The sequence below is a fragment of the Cuculus canorus genome, chromosome 2 (genome assembly GCF_017976375.1).
Source record: "Cuculus canorus isolate bCucCan1 chromosome 2, bCucCan1.pri, whole genome shotgun sequence".
Lineage (NCBI taxonomy): Eukaryota > Metazoa > Chordata > Aves > Cuculiformes > Cuculidae > Cuculus > Cuculus canorus.
In genome coordinates, this window is record NC_071402.1 from 108,456,076 (window position 1) to 108,474,007 (window position 17,932).

The following is a 17,932-nucleotide window of genomic DNA, read 5'->3' on the forward strand; positions in this document are numbered from 1 at the left end:
ACAGACAGGACAGGTGACCCCAAACTGACCAACAGAGTATACCACCCCATGCTTGTCATACTCAGGATAACCAGCTGAGGGATTACGAGGGTCAAGCTCTCTTCTTGGATGGCCAGCATGCAGTGAAGACCTTGTCTGTCTTTTCTGCTATCCGGCATCCGCACCTTCCTGAATTCAATTCCTGAGTCCAGCTTCCTTCTGCTGCCGAGTCCAGCCTGGGGCCTCTCCATGAGAGCTTGATCCTTGTGACCCTGAAGTTTTATCCTGAGTACCAAGTCCATGGAATGGCTCGGCTCCTTAATGGTACAGCTGAGAAACTTATACTTTTCATGTAGCACTGAAAATAGGTTTGTGTTATTGGGATTTTTCTTATCTAGATTCATGGTCAAAGGTGGTGCTGAGTTTTGGGTTCTGCTGTTCCATTTGTGACCGTGAATCCTAGCCTGTCTCCTTGTCCCTTCTCGAGGGACAAGAGCACAGATAAAAACATTATTTCTAAGCAGCAGCGCCATGAGACATTCTCATCGCAACTGCTTCAAGATGGTCGTAGCTATGACTGGAAGAAAGAAAAGTTAGAACAAACGAACAAATGTTACACTATCGAAAGCAACTTAGAAGCACTTAAAATAATAATGATATTGCTTGTGGATATGTATAGGAGATGAGAGCATTTCAGGTCAAAACTGTCAAATCAGTAAGTGATTCCCAGCCAGTAATTCCATCCCAGTATCAGCAAAACAGCTGAGAAGCTGTGACAAAACAAAACAACCTGTGGCAGAAGTCATGAGTCTCACGGTAAATAATCAGTCTACCATGTCACTGCATCTCAATCCATTGAAAAAGAGTTGCATAAGGCCTGTCATCAAAACTGAAATGATGAAGTAACATTTTATGGCTAGCAAAAAGCCTCCTGTACACTCAAAAAAATCATTGCTTTCACAATGAAGCCAGCATTGTCTCAATTTCTAAGTTTTATACACGCGAGAATATCATCCCATTTGCTGGCTATCTGCTGACATCAGTCCCAAAAACACTTGAAATACCCTAAGAAACTACAATCCAATAATGAGGTCTCAACAGTTCCCATACCTATTAGCTTAAATTGTGAAAGTACAACAGGTAATTGCTGACATTAAGGTCAAAATCAAGCCCTTCTGCGATATGCTTCAAATGCAGCTGAGAACCCCTGACCGTTTTTCACAGCAGCACTGCAAGGCAGCGTGATGACAATTTAAATTCCAAACATGCTTTCTACAACAGTGTCGCAAATTGTTTTGTCTGTTGTTATCATCAATTCAATTATCAGCAACAGAAAAATCAGTTGCTGATTTTGTCAAGAAGTGATCAAGGCAAACAGTCCAAACTCTGTTTGCGTTTGAAGTGCCATGAAGTGCATCCACTGCTGTATTTAAAGGTTTAAAAGAACACAAAATAAAGTAGAAACCATGACTGTTTGCTAAGATGAACAGGGTTTTTTTTTTTTTCCTTTGAAACAGATATTGTTTTGTATTGAAGGCTGTATTTGCATGACTGCAAGAGAGGAAGACGGGCCGTCAGCTGCACTGTGAGAACCAGCAATGGAAACATCCGAAGTTTTTCTTGCTGTAACAATGCTGGAGTCAAACCACTGCCTTTCAGCCGACAGACAGCGATTGTTTCACATGCACTGAATCAATTCCTGGCAACCGTGCAAAGCTTCTCAGTTGCAAGTGAAGAAACAGAAAGTTGGCCTGGCTGTATCGTATAAAATTCATCTGAAGAGTTCATTAACTATCATGCACCACTAACAACTCAAATCACAACCTTATCAAGCAGTGCAGAAAGTTTCACCCGTGTCTTTCCATACCCTGCTCCTCTCTCAACCACAACTGCTTGTGTGTCACTTGTTTAGCCTGGCTGGTCTGATGCAACCTGCATCTTTGAGGCCTAAATCAGCTGTCCCTTTTCTGTAACACTACAATTAGTGTTGCAGATTCTTAGGGGAAGTAGCTTAATAAACGCTGAGAAAAGGCACAATAAAGGGAGAGCATAAAGCTCCCCAACTTATCCTTCCTAATCTCTTTGCTATAGTTTCTCTTCATATCTTGATATCTCAGAAAGGTACTGATGCTGAAATGCAATTATTTCCTAATTCCTCTACAGAGGCCATTACCTTAATCTTTTAAAAAATAACGCATTCTCTTAATTAAAAGATGTAATAATTCATTTCACACAGTACAGTGTATGTCTCTCATACTTAATTATCTCTTCAAAGGAGTTCAGAAAGTGAATAAAGACAAAACAGAGCCAAGTGACATAAAATCTAATAATACCTAATTGATGTAAAATCAGATTTGTTGTTTCTACAACTGATAATTATGTAGCTCAATCAACATTTCAAGTTATGCTTATTACTCAAAAAGATTGGGTTTTAATCAATATTTACCATTTTCAAGCTTGGCTTTGTAGACCAAAATATGATTAAGAGCAGAACAAAGTTTATCATACACAGATTAGAACAAAAAGTTAAATTTAAAGCAGAAGAATGATTAATCTACAGGTTTCATCTTTAAATAGAAGTAGTATGTATTAGTCTTCACTCACCCACATCCTATTTAAGCACGGAGAGATGAGATATTCAGAAGATACCTCTGTGAGATGAGGTAAACTATGAAGCCAGGAGAAAAAAAAAATACTTTTATTAGACTACTTTGTCAGTAGTGTAGATAAGAGCTCTATGGACATTACTGGTTAGGGATGAGATTACTGCTGTTAGCACACAATAACTATGTAGTAAAAGCTAAATTTGTGAAGGTGATCCACCTAGAACATGTTACTGACCTAGGAAATTCTTAGAAGTTTTCAGAAACCCATTAAATAGATGTCCACTAAGAGGATAAATAATTACTTACAGACACTTAGTATTACACTTACTCTTTTCCAGTAGCACAGTTAATTAACAATTTATACATTTAAATTGCTTATAGAAGTTTGACCATATACTAAAATACAGAAACCACCAAGCTCTACGTTAAAAATGCACATTTTTGTTGTCATTTAGAACTTTATGCCTCATGAGATCTAGGTATTTTAAAATACAAAAAAAAAGAAAAACAAAACCCCCAAACAAACAAAAAAAACACGCATAAACTTGTTAGGATAAAATAAGATCAGAAAATTCATCTGCACAGCAGTGATGACTGAACTTGCTTTGTCCTGTTGTACCCATCGCTATCAGAAATATGGCTTCAATGAGGATGAGAAATACTAGTTCAGAATATACACTTCCCCAATAAACTCAAACATACAGCTGGAATTTGATGTTTCACTGAGGAAGAGGGAAGGAGAGAGAAAAGCACTTTTCTTGAGCACAAGACACAGGGGAAAAGGAGACTTAAAGAAAAGTTTATAATTCCTTAGTTTTGCAACCAAATCTCTTGAATAAAATTGGTTTACTTATATAACTTACCTGTGGTCGAGCATCTTCTTGTTCTAGTATCTGCTGAGTCTGATCCGCTGAGAACTTCAACAGTGTTGTTATAACCCTGGCCATTGTCTACAAAGAAATTTGTCACCTCTGAGTAACTTTTGTCTGCACTAAAATCCTTCGTATTATTTTAAAATGCACACCAGCTTTCACAGTACATGAAGCTTGACTGACAACAGGACTTTTCCTAGTAAAACCACACCTAGCCAAAAAACGTTTTAGTCTTTTAGTTTTAGTTTTTAGGACTATATGAAAACCATGAAAAGTCTTCATTTCAGGTTGTCACAAACTGCCCGGACTGTAATACGATGTTTCGCATCTCTGCTCAAATACTTGAAGTCCATTAATTAGGCAGCATCCTGTTAGAAATACTGCTCCTACTGCATCTGATCATAATGCAGCCTTTCCGAAGATGAAGAGCACATGTTACAAGTGCACGGCACTGGAGAGAGTCCTTAGGGATTCAACTGTATTCAGATCAGCCAAATATTTTGTGAAGAAAGAAGATCCAAATGTCAGATGTGCAACTCCAGTTGTGTAAATACTTTTAGTGAGCATGCAGTAGCCCCAGATTTAAGTGGCAAATCATTTAGACATCCTCAGATGGAAGATGTAAGCATATCAAAGCCTCGGGAAAAATAAGCACTGATTATTTCCATTTTATAAACAGATGAGTGGGAGCAAAAAGCTCCAAAAGGCACAAAAAAAGGTTCAGGTGACTTTTACAAGAAAGGAAAGAGTTGCTAATAAATACTGTACACATCAGCTTTCACAGTACCTTAAGCTTGACTGACGACAGGACTTTGGCTAGTAAAACCACACCTACCTATAAAGGTTTTAGTCTCCATAGGTTCACTAGTGAGAGATATAACAACCCCCTGCCCCCACCAGTCATCCTGGCATGCTGACAAAGTTTTTAAGGTAGGGATGTTGCCTCTCTGGAAAGAAACCTGAAAGCCTATTGAATCCTGTGTCAGTAATAAACAGCATGTAATCAAATCACAAACACATGGCACTTCAAATACATACAGCAAGGATGATAAACTCTTTTCTAACCCAAATCACATATCACCATGTACAACTTTCCATACCTTTCTCTCACGACCCATCATGTATTCAAAGAGCACTTTCCTCAGGTATTCAAACTCAGCAGGCTCCCCAAAGAGGCAAACATCAGTTTGGTGAAGGTTTGCATCTGTGTAAACAAAAATATGAGAATCTTTATACTGCGAGTCACTCATATGAATCTAAGCGTCAGCAATCGCAGGAAAATGAACAAGAAAAGAGTACCAGACTCTGCCTCTAGGAAGAAGGCACACCGGACACAAGTCTACACTGGGAGAGGAGTGCCAGGAGAGCAGCCCTGCAGAAAGGGCTCTGGGGTGCTGGTCGGTAGCTGTAACTGTGGAGTAAAAATATACTTCCTGCTTAATTCTCCAACCCCCAATTTACATTATGGTGGCAAAAGATGGACAGAGAAGCTGGAATACGCTGTACTCTTAGACTTATAACCATATGGTACAGCAACTGGACACCGTATCCCGTTGGTACCTGTTAGTGGTTACAGTGAATGAAGACTGCAAGACAGCTGAAAAAACCCCACAGTTCTCATTCTCAGATGGATCTAGAGTTTCTCTAAAAGGCACCCTTCAGTGCCTCACATTCAGCCGTGAAGTATTAAAGGTTTGCATTGCTGAAGACAAAGTGAAAACTCACCAGTGTGCTTTCACTTATGAAATCCTACTCCCTGTTTTTTTCCTTTTGTACATATAAAAAGTGCGAAAACATGGTGTCCTTATCAGAGCTCCAGGCAAAACCCCTTCCCCAAAACAGCCGAAGATTTGGTTTTCTGGCTATTTTTCCGATTACAGTTGTATTAGTAGTTCACTTACTGATCGTCTCTTTTACTGCCATTTCCTTTTCTTTTTCTTTTTGAGCCAGTTGAGTATTGAACTCTCTCCTTAACTGCTTTAAGGCGGAGTTGTGCTTTAACTCAATGTCTTCTCGTTCACATCTATACAAAAATATCAAAAAAACACAGTGAGGAAATAAAATGTTTAAAGAGACTGCAAGAACAGTTCAGCAAGGCAGGAGATCTGGGAACTTCTCCAAAACTATTTTAGAATTGAACAGGCTTGAATTACATGAATTCTGTGGGATTCAGAGAGGCTTTTTGTTCCCTTCCCATTGAATTCACCTGGAAGGTGTTTCATTTAAAATGCAACCTGGAACTGAGCCCTTCCAAAGGATACAGAGTTTTAGCTGATAAAATGAAGAACTGCCAATAAAGAATGTGCTGCCTAAAAGCAGAATTTTCAAGGAATTCCTTGCCTTAAGAGTGTTGAGCAGTATACCACGTTTTTGTGCAGTACGTACAAACTACTACCGATATAATTTGAACATCAGAACTAAGTGTTAATAAACTTTGCTTCCTGATTAAGGAAACATAACTATATTTTATGTTCCAACAATACTGACAATGACCACCCATAAAAGAAACCAAAAGCAGTATTACTTTGCCAAAAGATAAACCACTTTTTTAAACCGATGACTCAATGTTTCATGCACTTTTGTCTAGCTACTTCTCTAAGTCGATTTAGAAAAACGACAGAAGAATATCAGTCATCATTTCACTGCTACAAATTGGGCTTTAAAAACATGTTCTTGAGGTTTTAGTAGTTAAGGATAAAAGCAGTGAAATGGTAACAAGTCCAAGAACAAAGAATTTACCTGATTTTCTTCTTCATTTCTTCTAAGTACTCCTCCTTTGCCAACTGCAGCGCCTGCTGATGTTCTTTTTGAAGATTACTCACTTCTTTGCGTAGTTTGTTTTTCTCCCTTTCAGTCTCTTTCACTTTAGCCTGCAAGTCCTTCTCCTGGTTCTGCATATCGCTTAGTAACTTCTGCAGCTCCAAAACAGATGCAGCTTTTCCTTCAGCATTCTCCTCAAAAGTTTTCAGATTGTCATTTCTTTCATCCAACTGTTGCTGTAAACTTCTTAGCTTTTCCTCATCTCTCAATCTCTCTTCTTCCATTGCAATCTTCTGCGCTTTGTTTTCCTTCACTACATCTTCCAACTCTTTTAGCTTCTGCTCTAAAGACTGACTGAATGCCTCCTTTTCCTGCATTTTTTGCTGGTAATCTCCAATTACATCCTCTATGCCATGAAGTGTTTGTTCTTTAGCTTTTAATTCCTCCCTAGTGCTTGCTAAATCACTGCCACAACGAATATGCTCCTCCACTAATAGTGAGTATTTTTTGGCTTGCTGCTCAAGTTCTTTCCTGAGGCTTTCAGTCCTACTTTGCTCCTCTTGCAGGCTCTTATCAAGACATGCCAATTTTTCAAGGAGCTCTTGCTGTTTGTTTTGCAGTTCTAGGTGACTGACCTTACTCTCTTCTTGTTTCTTTTCGTATTTTTGCAACAATTCATCTTTTTCTGTTAAGCCCCGCTGTAAAACCTGCATTTTCTCTTCATATGTCTGTTGGAGGTTCTCAAGCATTTTCATTTTTTCTTCTTCCACAGCAGCTTTTACACTCTCTACTTTTTGCAGCATTTCTTTCTCCAGTACCATGGAATTTCTCGTTGACTTAATTTTTTCTTCCAAAGACTCAGTTTTGGCCTCTTTCTCTGGCACTTGTTTTTCCAAGTCTCTGAGCTGATTTTCTCTGTCCTGCTTAAATTGCCGTTCCCTTTCTTCCATCTGAGACATCAATCGCTTTTTAATAGAAACAATTTTTTGCTCTGCTTTCTTTTCCAGATCTGCCAGCTGCGTACTCTTCTTGGCATTTAGTTTCCCTTCTAATTCTTTCAGTTCTTCCTCTTTGCTTCTAAGCATTGCTGATTTCATTTGATCAAATTCCCTCTCCTTTGCTTCAAATTCACCTCTCGGTGACACTGTCTGCTTCTCAAGATTAAGTACTTTTTCTTCAGCCTCCTTTAACCGATTGTCCTTCTCAAAAGCCACCTTCTCTGCCTGCTGCAGTTGCCAAGCTATCTCTTTTTGTTCCGTTTCCTTTTGTTCATTGTACTTCTTAAGTTCCTCCATCAAGGAATCATTTTCACAAGTTTTCTGAGCAATGTGTTCTTCTAATTCAGCAATTCTTGCTGTTTCTTTTTTTAACTTTGCAGAAAACTCACTTTCTTGTTTTTCCGTCCTGCTTTGCTTTTGTTCCAATTCACTTTTTAAACTATCCAGATTCTTGCTTTGTTTAGCCAGTTGCTCCTTCAAGTTATTTAGCTCTTCGTCTTTTTTATTGGCTTCAGTATTGCTTAATTCAAGTTTGCACTGCAAATCCATAATAGTATCGTGATTTTGGGTAAACTTGGTTTGTGCTTTCATCTTCCACTCCGACAGCTTGGCTGTGCAATGATCTACCTGCTCAAGAGCAGATGCTTTTTCTTGAGTCAGCGTCTCAACTCTGGACGATAACTCCTTTATCTGGTTTAACAATTGCAACTGATCCTCTTGATGTTGCCTGTTTAACAGACTCACGGCTGCTTCCTTCTCTGCTAAACTTATCATGCTTTCAAGTCTAACATTAAGGTCATCAATTGTTTTGTTGAGAGCAGAGATCTTGGATTCCTTTTCCTGGAGTTCCTCCCTCATTGAGGTGACAGCATTGATATTTTCAGATAACTCTTTCCTCAGCTGTGTTATGCAAGTTTCTTTTTCTGACGCCGCTTGCTTCTGATGCCCTCCCTCCTTCTGCAATTGTTCCTTTTCTGCTATGAGTCCTCCAGTGTCAGCTCTCATGGACATAATTAAATTGTCCTTCTCTTGTAGCTGTTGCTTTGACTCTTGCAAAGAAGTACTTGCAACAGAATGATGCTCTGTTACGTCTCTAAGCTGAGCTTCCAGCTCAGGAATCTTACTCATTTTAACTAATACTGCTTCTTTATCTTTTGCAGTTCGGTTCTCGCAGTCTGCATTTTTGCATGTTACTCGGCCAATTTTTGCATTACATTTTTCAATTAATTCATTGATTTCTGTTCGCACTAAAGCTTCCGCATTCTTCCAATAAGAATCTAACCGGACTGCAAGTTCTCCTTCTTGCCTTTTAAGCTCAGTTTTCTTTAGCTGAATTGCTTCTATTTTCTTCTTATAATTTTCATGATCTTTATACTGAGAAGACTGCATAGCCTGGAGTTTCTCTTCAAGTGTTTGCAGTGTATTGGCCAGCTCAGTAATTTTGGCTTTGTCCTCTTCCTCAACTGCTTTCTGTTTACTGAGCTGTTCTTGAAGTCTTGACTTCTCTTTCAGGGAGTGATTAAGATCATCTTCTAATTTTTTCAACTGCGTTTTCAGATCACTTTCCTTATCTGACAAAACATCCGCCTTAGCTTCTGACTGCCTTAGTTGTTCTTGCAATTCCTTCAGCGACTCCTCCCTTTTCACCTCTTCTTCCTTCAGTCGGGTTACTTCTGTTCTGGAGCTCTCCCTCTCAGCACTGAAGGCAGCAAGTTTCTGTTTCAGGTCTCCAACTTCCTGCTCTCTTTCTTGCAGTTCCAGTTCATGTTTTTCTTGGAGCTCTTCAACCTGCTGACTGAGTTTCTTTTCCCAACTCCGGGTAACTTCTTCTAACTCTCGCCTATGAGCCTCAACAAGACTGTCCAGTTGCTCTTTCTGATTAGATTCCACTTTTGACACAGCATCACTGATGCTGGCTGAGCAGGCACGTGCCATTTCCAGTATTTTAGCATTGAATTCGCTTTCTCTCTGGCTGAATTCCAACTGCTTGTTTTCAAGCTCTACTTTCAGTTTAGCTTCCTGCTCAGTAAGTTTATTTTCAAAAGTTTCCTGCATGTTTTTTGATTTCTGCTTAATTTTCTCCATTTTGTTCTCCTGATGCTTTAGTTTACTTTCATATTCTCCTCGTAGAGCAGTAATTCTCTCCTCTGCAGCTAACAGTTTCTGTTTAAGCTCTTCCACTTGCTTGTTGTGTAGCTTCTTCATGTGTCCAATTTCATTTTCTTTCTCAGTCACGCTTCCTTTTATCTCATCAGCCTCTCTTTGTAGATCCTTAGGTTGACATTCATATTGTTGTGTTAGAGAGGTTACTTTTTGTGCATTTTCAATGCTCTGCTCTTGCAAGTGCTGCTTCAAGTCATGCACCTGAGAGATGTACGCCTCTAACTCGCTCTTGACTTCATTTGGCTGGGATTCAGTTCTTGGTAGCTCTTCACCAAGTTGCAGTTTTTCACCTTCAGGATCCGTCAGTTTTTGCTGCAGCTTTGCTAATTTCTCTTCATAAGTCTTTGCCTGCTCATTAGAGGGGCTCTCACGAGACTCTGAAAGCTCCTCTGGCTTTGCAGACGCTTGGACAAGCTCAGCTTCAGATTGTTCTGCAGATTCCTTTAGTTTCTGTTCACGTGTTTTCAGTTCCTCCAGATGCCCGTCTTTCTCTTCCGATGATTCCTTGAGTTGCTCAAGTTCCTCTTTGACTACCTTCTCAGCTCCCTGAACAGACATTTCAGGTTTTTTTTACATAATTTCAATTTCTAATAATTGAATTCTAATCATTGCAATAATTCATATTACATTTATGAGAGAAACGTTCACTTTTTCTTATTAAACTAAAGCAGCAAAGCGTAGGATGAGAGGTATCAGGAGTCTACACTACTATGATGGAGATTAAATATAGCTACTGATCTAGCCTAATTCTACCTCTCATGGAATTGCTGCTGTAAGGTTAAAACACTCGTACAGGTACAACTTCCAAATCAAGATGCTAATAAAAACAAGATAAAAATTTGGATTATTCTGAAGGGTAGCCAATTCCTCCGGCAAGTAGGGACCATCAGAAAACTTCCTCCTCCTGGTACAGATACTTTTCTTTGAAACATTCATTCTGTAAACAAACAAAAACTAAAAGCATTGTAGTTTGAATGCTTCTTCTTAGGAACACATCACCTTTTACACCACCAGGAGTTGCTCCAAGTACCAAGACTGTGATACAAAAAATATTTTAAGGAATAAAGAACTGAGAAACTCTTCATATGCCTAAGAAAATAAAGTGACTCAGTTACTTTTCCTTTGTTGATCATTTTTCAATCAATTTACATTTTACCTCCTCCTTATTAGTGTTTGGGGTGGGAGTTTTTTGGTTGTTTTGTTGTGGTTTTTTTCCAGCTAGCATTGAGGAGGGTATTCAGCACAACTGCTCCATCCTGAATAACATCATCTTGCAGTATTAAGTATAATGTCCCAGGCAAACACCCTAAAATATCTATACTATAAAATTCTCAGCTAGCTTAAGTTATTGGCTCATTAAAACATAAACTAAACCACATCACATGACTAACAACAGCTTCTAAAGCCAAGAAGACAGATATTTTGAGTTTTAAACAATATTCTTCAAAAACTACACAATTCATAGAATATTTTTCTTTACCTTGTCCTGTACTAGCTGCTCAATTGAATTCTTTGCATCATGCAGCTGTGTCATCAGTTCACTCTTCTCAGCCATATGAAGGTCCTAAAACAAGACCCCAAACACAAGTGTAAAACCCTGCCATCTGTAAGAAAAGACCTTCTGACAAACAGCTTAGGTTTGGCTCTTACCCTGCAATATCCCTCGGGGGAAGTGCACAGAATAGAACCTACGGAAGTTAGAGCAGGCAGCTTTAATTTACTTCTACATCTCCCAGTGCTAGGCTGCCTCGTAGCTTCCATAATAAAACAAAAATAAGGAAGCCGATAAGTGTTGATGATTCCAGAAAATCCTAGTTAAGTGGTGATGGCTGTAGAAGCTCATAGACATGGCCATGCTTTGCGTTTTGTACGTCTGCCCCTTTAAAGGCTATGTGCCAGCAAAAGAAATGGCATATACTAGCAGCGGCAGTACTGCAAACAAACCTGATGGCATCCTGAGTTAGAAGCATGCAAATTCTCAACCACCAATAAAATGAGGAAATCTTTAAGATAAGATTTACTTTTCAAGTTTAGAGGAGAGCAGTTAAGATGCCGAAATGCAGTTTGCAGAGGACTTGTAAATGAATTATGGCAAATATTATTAACCAAAAGACTGTGAACGTTTTCAACACATAACGTAAATTATCTTCAGCTTAGTCAAATCACTTTTAAAAATATGACCATCAAGAACTTAAGCACTCACAGACGGTTCAAATTATCTCTTCATACTAATAGTACGGTAATGTCTGCTTCACAAACACTAAGTTGCAACCTTTCACCATAGTGTTCATTTGCTTAATCCTAGTTCTAGTAAATAGCACACCAAGCCACCTGCATTAAAAAGAATTCCTATGTCCTCTCCTAAGAGGTTTTTACTCTTCACCAGAAAATTTAAAAAAAAAAAAAAAAAACAAAAAAAAAACAAAACCAAAAAGCAAAACAGAATTTTGGACTGTCAGTATGTTCAGCATCCATCAATATTTTCAAACATCCCCTAAAGTCCATGACCACGTCAGCCCAGCCAAGTTATAAGAGGAGGCTTAGACAGTAGTCTAATTACCACAAAAAGGTAATTACAAAACCCAAAAGTTACAGGTGAGATAGCAAAGAGCTTTAAGCAATGGAAGGAGTTTATTTTAAAAATTCGCTCAAACTACCTGGTAGGAGGGCAATAGGGAGGGTATGTAACTCCTTTTTACCAAGACCAGAAGAACCAACCTATCCACAGCCTAAAATAGGCCAATCCACATTACTAACCACTATGGTTTTGAGAAAAAGAAAGAAAAGCTTATGAATATAAATTGATGCAGTACTGCTTGAGTTTGCTGACTTACAACTCCAGGATCTATATCATAACTAACAGTTTAAACAAACAATAGAACGCAATGAAAAATACTGGCGAGTTTCATGAACGTTAGTCAGAACTTTGATGCAAGGATATCATGAACTCATCTCAACTTCACCCTACTCCTGATTGAGTAAAGGCAAGCACTAAAAGGAGGAGCCGACCCTACAAATACAGAAGGGCACAAGACAACAGTACTGAGGCAGGACAGTAGTCACTGTATCAAAAGAAAATCACAGTGTTTTTCATCCCCAATCTAAACATCCTGGTGGATGCATCAGGAGTTGTAAAATACAGGCTTTAGGGAAAAGGTATAGATGTATCTGAACCACTACCATCTCTGCATGGCAGCCTCCATTTAGAAGTACTTCAAATTAAGTATACGAATACAGAGAGATGCAGCATTAACAAAGACACTGAAAAAATATTATTTCATCCTTACTTGTCCTGCTTTATTAGTAGCCCACACTAAAAGAACATTTCATTTCATTTAAAAACACAGTCATTACGGAGTACTGAAGTGAGACCGAAAAGTACTTTGGCTAGTTTATCTTTGGCTCTAAGAAGAGCTATACAGATTGTGCTCTGCCATCATTTCCATAACACTCATGAGGCTGTGAGTGACCATTTCAGGCAGGTCATGCACAGCAAGCTATCAAATGTTGGTTATTAGTTGATGGCTCCAAACTAGCTGTATTACCTTCTGCAGGTGGAACTGACTTGTAAATAAGCATATCATAGAAGAGAAAGAAAATGCTGAACTTGTAAGAACTATACCAAATATGACTGATGTATTTCATCTCAAATTCTGTCCAAGATCAATGTAGTAACAGTTTGTAAACCAAACACTATTCTTCCCCAGGAAAGACTGGAAGCACTAAGAAGTAAGTATGTTATAATCATCCAGGGATGTTTCAAATGACACCTTGACCAACACAGAAAACATCCAATACAGTTGTCTGAAGAACATTCTACAGAAGTATCAATATATGCTTTTGCCTCACAGTGTAGTCATATTTTGCTCCTTGCGAGAAAAGAACACATAACTAGATAGATTTCTTCCTGAGACACAAAAAAAGATATGAGATTCTCTGTAACACTGCCCCTGGACACTCACAGCTCCACTAAAACAGAAGCTGAAGAAGAAAGGGGGCAAGAAAAACAACTTGCTTGGCATTCCATGGACGAAACATAAAAGCTGGTTTTTGTTTTTTAAGCTGAGACTGCTTTGGAATTCTGAAAAATAAGAAAACAACCACCAAAAAAAGAAAAAAAAAAAAAACCCAAAAATCGAAATCCAAAAAAACCCACCACCACCGCAGCAAAAACCACTCTAGCAAAGTCTGCACACTGAAACACTTAATAATTTATTCTGGGTGACACTGCTTGCTGACGTTATGGAGCACCAGTTAACAGAAAACCTCTCTTCAGGGACAGAGGGAAGTCATGACACATATGTATGTAAAAGTAGTATATAAAAGCATAAACATAAAAAAGCATTTCTTCAAAAAATACTGCATTTCCAAAATACAAAATAAAACCATGAGGTACTCCCCCTTTCATTTCTATTATCATTGCAGCAGCAAACTGCCAACCTGTGATCACTGGTAGTGTTCCTAATGGAATCTAAGACAAATTTCAAATATAGCTGATCATCTCCTGAAGAAAACAGGATGCTAAAAATTAAAGTGGATTGGCCCACTGCAAGAGCCATGAAAACCAAGTGAAGTCTCTGAACGTAACTTCTGCCCCACTACCTTACTGCACTCAGTTCAGGGGTAAGATTTTTAAAACAAGAGGAATTCAAAAGGTTTCCTAGTCCAGGGCTTAACCACTACATCTTAAAGGTCTGATTTACTAATATTAAGCACTTCAGTATTTAACCTAAAAATTAAGACTATTTGAATCAAGTTAGATTTTCAATTATTTTTAAAAGGAAGGTAAAGCTGAAAAGCACAGAAAACCCGTTCTCAACTGACCTCTTCATCTGATGAAGCGTCTTCATCACTGCAGCCTAAAAGTGGATGCAGCTCACTTCTCTGCTCAGCTGCTGTACAGGATTTGGAATTACCCTACGCAGAGAGCACATATATCAGTAAGTGCATACATAAGGGCAAGAATTAATTATTTCAAATCATAATTTACTTGGACAATTACTAACTAGAACATCTCAGCAAAAGCTGGTCTACATCTTCCTTTTAGAAAGCAAACAACCAGTTCCACAAACTGGTTGTGACAAGTTCTACCTTTCTACAAATTCTGCAGATCAGAAAATGTCAGGAATCAGCCAGAAGAGCACGCAACAAAGTTATTTTTTGCTGTCCATGCTCCTCCTAGACCAGACCTGAAACTCAAGCCTCCTAATACTTTAGTAATACACCACAGTTGTTTAAGATTGAGAAGTTTTGCAAACAATTATTCACAAAAGTTTCCCAGCTTTTGGCCGATTGAAGTTGCAACCAGTCAAGCCAAGCCAACCAAACTGTAGCTTGCCAGCCTCATTCTTCAAATATAAAATTTCAGTGTAAATGTAATGAACATGAAAATATTGACAAGCTTTTGTGTACAAAGCAACTACTAAATAAGATCTACAATATATTCTACAATACAGCCAGCACCATCAACAAGCACCACAAACAATTTGGATGCTTCAGAACACCAATGACAGAGTACCAGACTACTGAAAAGGTATTGCCAAAAAGGCAGACTTTTAGAGAATCACACTCACTTTCTAGACTCAACCAACGGGTGCTTTTCACAATATCTGAATACCAATAAATTGAGTCCAATATCACACAAAACACAAGATTGTTCCATAATCTGCAGTAGTTGCAGGTCTGACCAAGTGGACTCAATGTTCCCACCTGAAAATATAACTCAAAAGTCAAACACCTCCTCTACTATCTCATAAGCATTCACCATAAAAGCTCCATGGCCTGCTGAAAATTTTCACACCAAAAGCATACACAGGGTTTGAAAAACAACCATCTGTTCACGACAATATCCTACTCTCCTTCCTATCTTCCTACACCATAACCTAACACCAGTGATTTAAAGATCAGTTCTTACCTCCCATAGCCAGCAGAAAAGCCATTCCGAACAGTTCCACATTTTGCTATCTCCACAGAAGCAGTACAAAGCTCTCTCCACTCCACCCTTGACGGGTCTGGGGCACTACGTCCGGCAGCGGCACTTACTCACTGGTGTGATGCAACAATGGGGAAGATGCTACCACTGCAACTGGACAGAACACAGCACCCCGACACTCCTTTCTGCAGGGCTGCTCTCCAGCCACTTCTCTCCCAATTTAGACTAACAGGACTGTTACTCTCCTGGTTCTTCCCTCATGCCTTTCTTGTAAATTGGAATAGCGTTGGCTGGCTTCCAGTCGAGGGGGGACTTTCAAGATTCCGAAGACTACTGAGTGGGGCTGAGCTCCTTCAGAACTCTGGGGTGAATCCCATCACGCCCCGTGGACTTAGGAACGTTCAGCTAGTATAGCTGGTCTCTTAACACTTTCAGTGCCTACAAATGGAAAATCACTATTCCCACACTCGCGGTCCTCCAACTCGGAGGACCAGGCACCCTGAGATCTATCAATTCAATTCTTCTATAGACTGAGCTCCATGGCCTGCTGAAAATTTTCACACCAAAAGCATACACAGGGTTTGAAAAACAACCATCTGTTCACGACAATATCCTACTCTCCTTCCTATCTCCCTACACCATAACCTAACACCAGTGATTTAAAGATCAGTTCTTACCTCCCATAGCCAGCAGAAAAGCCATTCCGAACAGTTCCACATTTTGCTACTCTGGAAGCAGTACAAAGCTCTCTCCACTCCACCCTTGACGGGTCTGGGGTACTATGTCCGGCAGCGGCACTTACTCACTGGTGTGATGCAACAATGGGGAAGATGCTACCACTGCAACTGGACAGAACACAGCATCCCCACACTCCTTTCTGCAGGGCTGCTCTCCAGCCACTTCTCTCCCAATTTAGACTAACAGGACTGTTACTCTCCTGGTTCTTCCCTCATACCTTTCTTTTAAATTGGAATAGCGTTGGCTGGCTTCCAGTCGAGGGGGGACTTTCAAGATTCCGAAGACTACTGAGTGGGGCTGAGCTCCTTCAGAACTCTGGGGTGAATCCCATCACGCCCCGTGGACTTAGGAACGTTCAGCTAGTATAGCTGGTCTCTTAACACTTTCAGTGCCTACAAATGGAAAATCACTATTCCCACACTCGCGGTCCTCCAACTCGGAGGACCAGGCACCCTGAGATCTATCAATTCAATTCTTCTATAGACTGAGCTCCATGGCCTGCTGAAAATTTTCACACCAAAAGCATACACAGGGTTTGAAAAACAACCATCTGTTCACGACAATATCCTACTCTCCTTCCTATCTTCCTACACCATAACCTAACACCAGTGATTTAAAGATCAGTTCTTACCTCCCATAGCCAGCAGAAAAGCCATTCCGAACAGTTCCACATTTTGCTACTCCACAGAAGCAGTACAAAGCTCTCTCCACTCCACCCTTGACGGGTCTGGGGCACTACGTCCGGCAGCGGCACTTACTCACTGGTGTGATGCAACAATGGGGAAGATGCTACCACTGCAACTGGACAGAACACAGCATCCCCACACTCCTTTCTGCAGGGCTGCTCTCCAGCCACTTCTCTCCCAATTTAGACTAACAGGACTGTTACTCTCCTGGTTCTTCCCTCATACCTTTCTTTTAAATTGGAATAGCGTTGGCTGGCTTCCAGTCGAGGGGGGACTTTCAAGATTTCCAAGACTACTGAGTGGGGCTGAGCTCCTTCAGAATTCTGGGGTGAATCCCATCACGCCCCGTGGACTTAGGAACATTCAGCTAGTATAGCTGGTCTCTTAACACTTTCAGTGCCCACAAACGGAAAATCACTATTCCCACACTCGCGGTCCTCCAACTCGGAGGACCAGGCACCCTGAGATCTATCAATTCAATTCTACTATAGACTAAGGCAAAACCCACACTTAATATCTCTGCTTTTTCTTGATCTCTATTTGTCAGGTCTTCACCAAGTATTTGTCCAAGAGGCACCTGGGACTGCAATAGCTTTTTTTTTTTTTTTTTTTCCTCCCTGTCACCAGTTAGAAACTAAGATGCTCTTCAGTCTTCAAGAGGCAGAGCACAGGCTTTCAGAATCAGAGGGTTGGCATCAGTTAAGTAACCATTCATATGTAAGAGAATGGTTTACTGTTACAGCCAAGGTGCATTGCCTCCAGATTTAATCAGTCTTTTGTCAGTAAATTTAGTCTCGGACATTACAAACCAGAGGAAAAATTACAAGTTCTGAGTCTCAAAACAGAAGACATGAATAGAGCAGAGAGGATATGGTGTGTGAAGTCTCCCTACAGCACGGTACAGGGGGAAAAAAGTGCAAAAATGAATGCAAACAAAAGTCTCTCAAAACTAAGAAATGTTAAATGTTTGGTTTGAAAATGTCTCAGTATAAAGTTGCTGATAATCTATATGAGGACACAGTGCTCTGCAAATGGAATGCAGCTGAAGTATAAAATTACTAAAAGCAAGGCAACTAAAGTATATTCCACAGTCTGCAAAACTCCAGTACGTTTCATAGGCCTTAAAACCTTCCTGTTTCTTCCTCATTTACAGAATCTGTTTTCAAAGGAGATGTGGTGTGAACAGACTAACCTATTC

The 17,932-nt window shown here is 39.7% G+C and overlaps 1 protein-coding gene across 1 annotated transcript in view; it reads right to left on the reverse strand.

The window, feature by feature from the left end:
* The window catches only part of LOC128851158 (golgin subfamily A member 4-like), a 94,625-nt gene that overhangs the window by 213 nt on the left and 76,480 nt on the right, over positions 1-17,932 (reverse strand). The window contains exons 15-21 of the mRNA XM_054057886.1: positions 15,293-15,397; positions 10,859-10,942; positions 6,197-9,924; positions 5,359-5,480; positions 4,558-4,661; positions 3,449-3,535; positions 2,584-2,647 (exon numbers count right to left, since the gene is read on the reverse strand). Of these exons, the coding sequence (XP_053913861.1) occupies positions 2,618-2,647; positions 3,449-3,535; positions 4,558-4,661; positions 5,359-5,480; positions 6,197-9,924; positions 10,859-10,942; positions 15,293-15,397 (4,260 nt within the window). The 3' untranslated portion in view covers positions 2,584-2,617. The remainder of the gene's footprint in view (positions 1-2,583; positions 2,648-3,448; positions 3,536-4,557; positions 4,662-5,358; positions 5,481-6,196; positions 9,925-10,858; positions 10,943-15,292; positions 15,398-17,932) is intronic.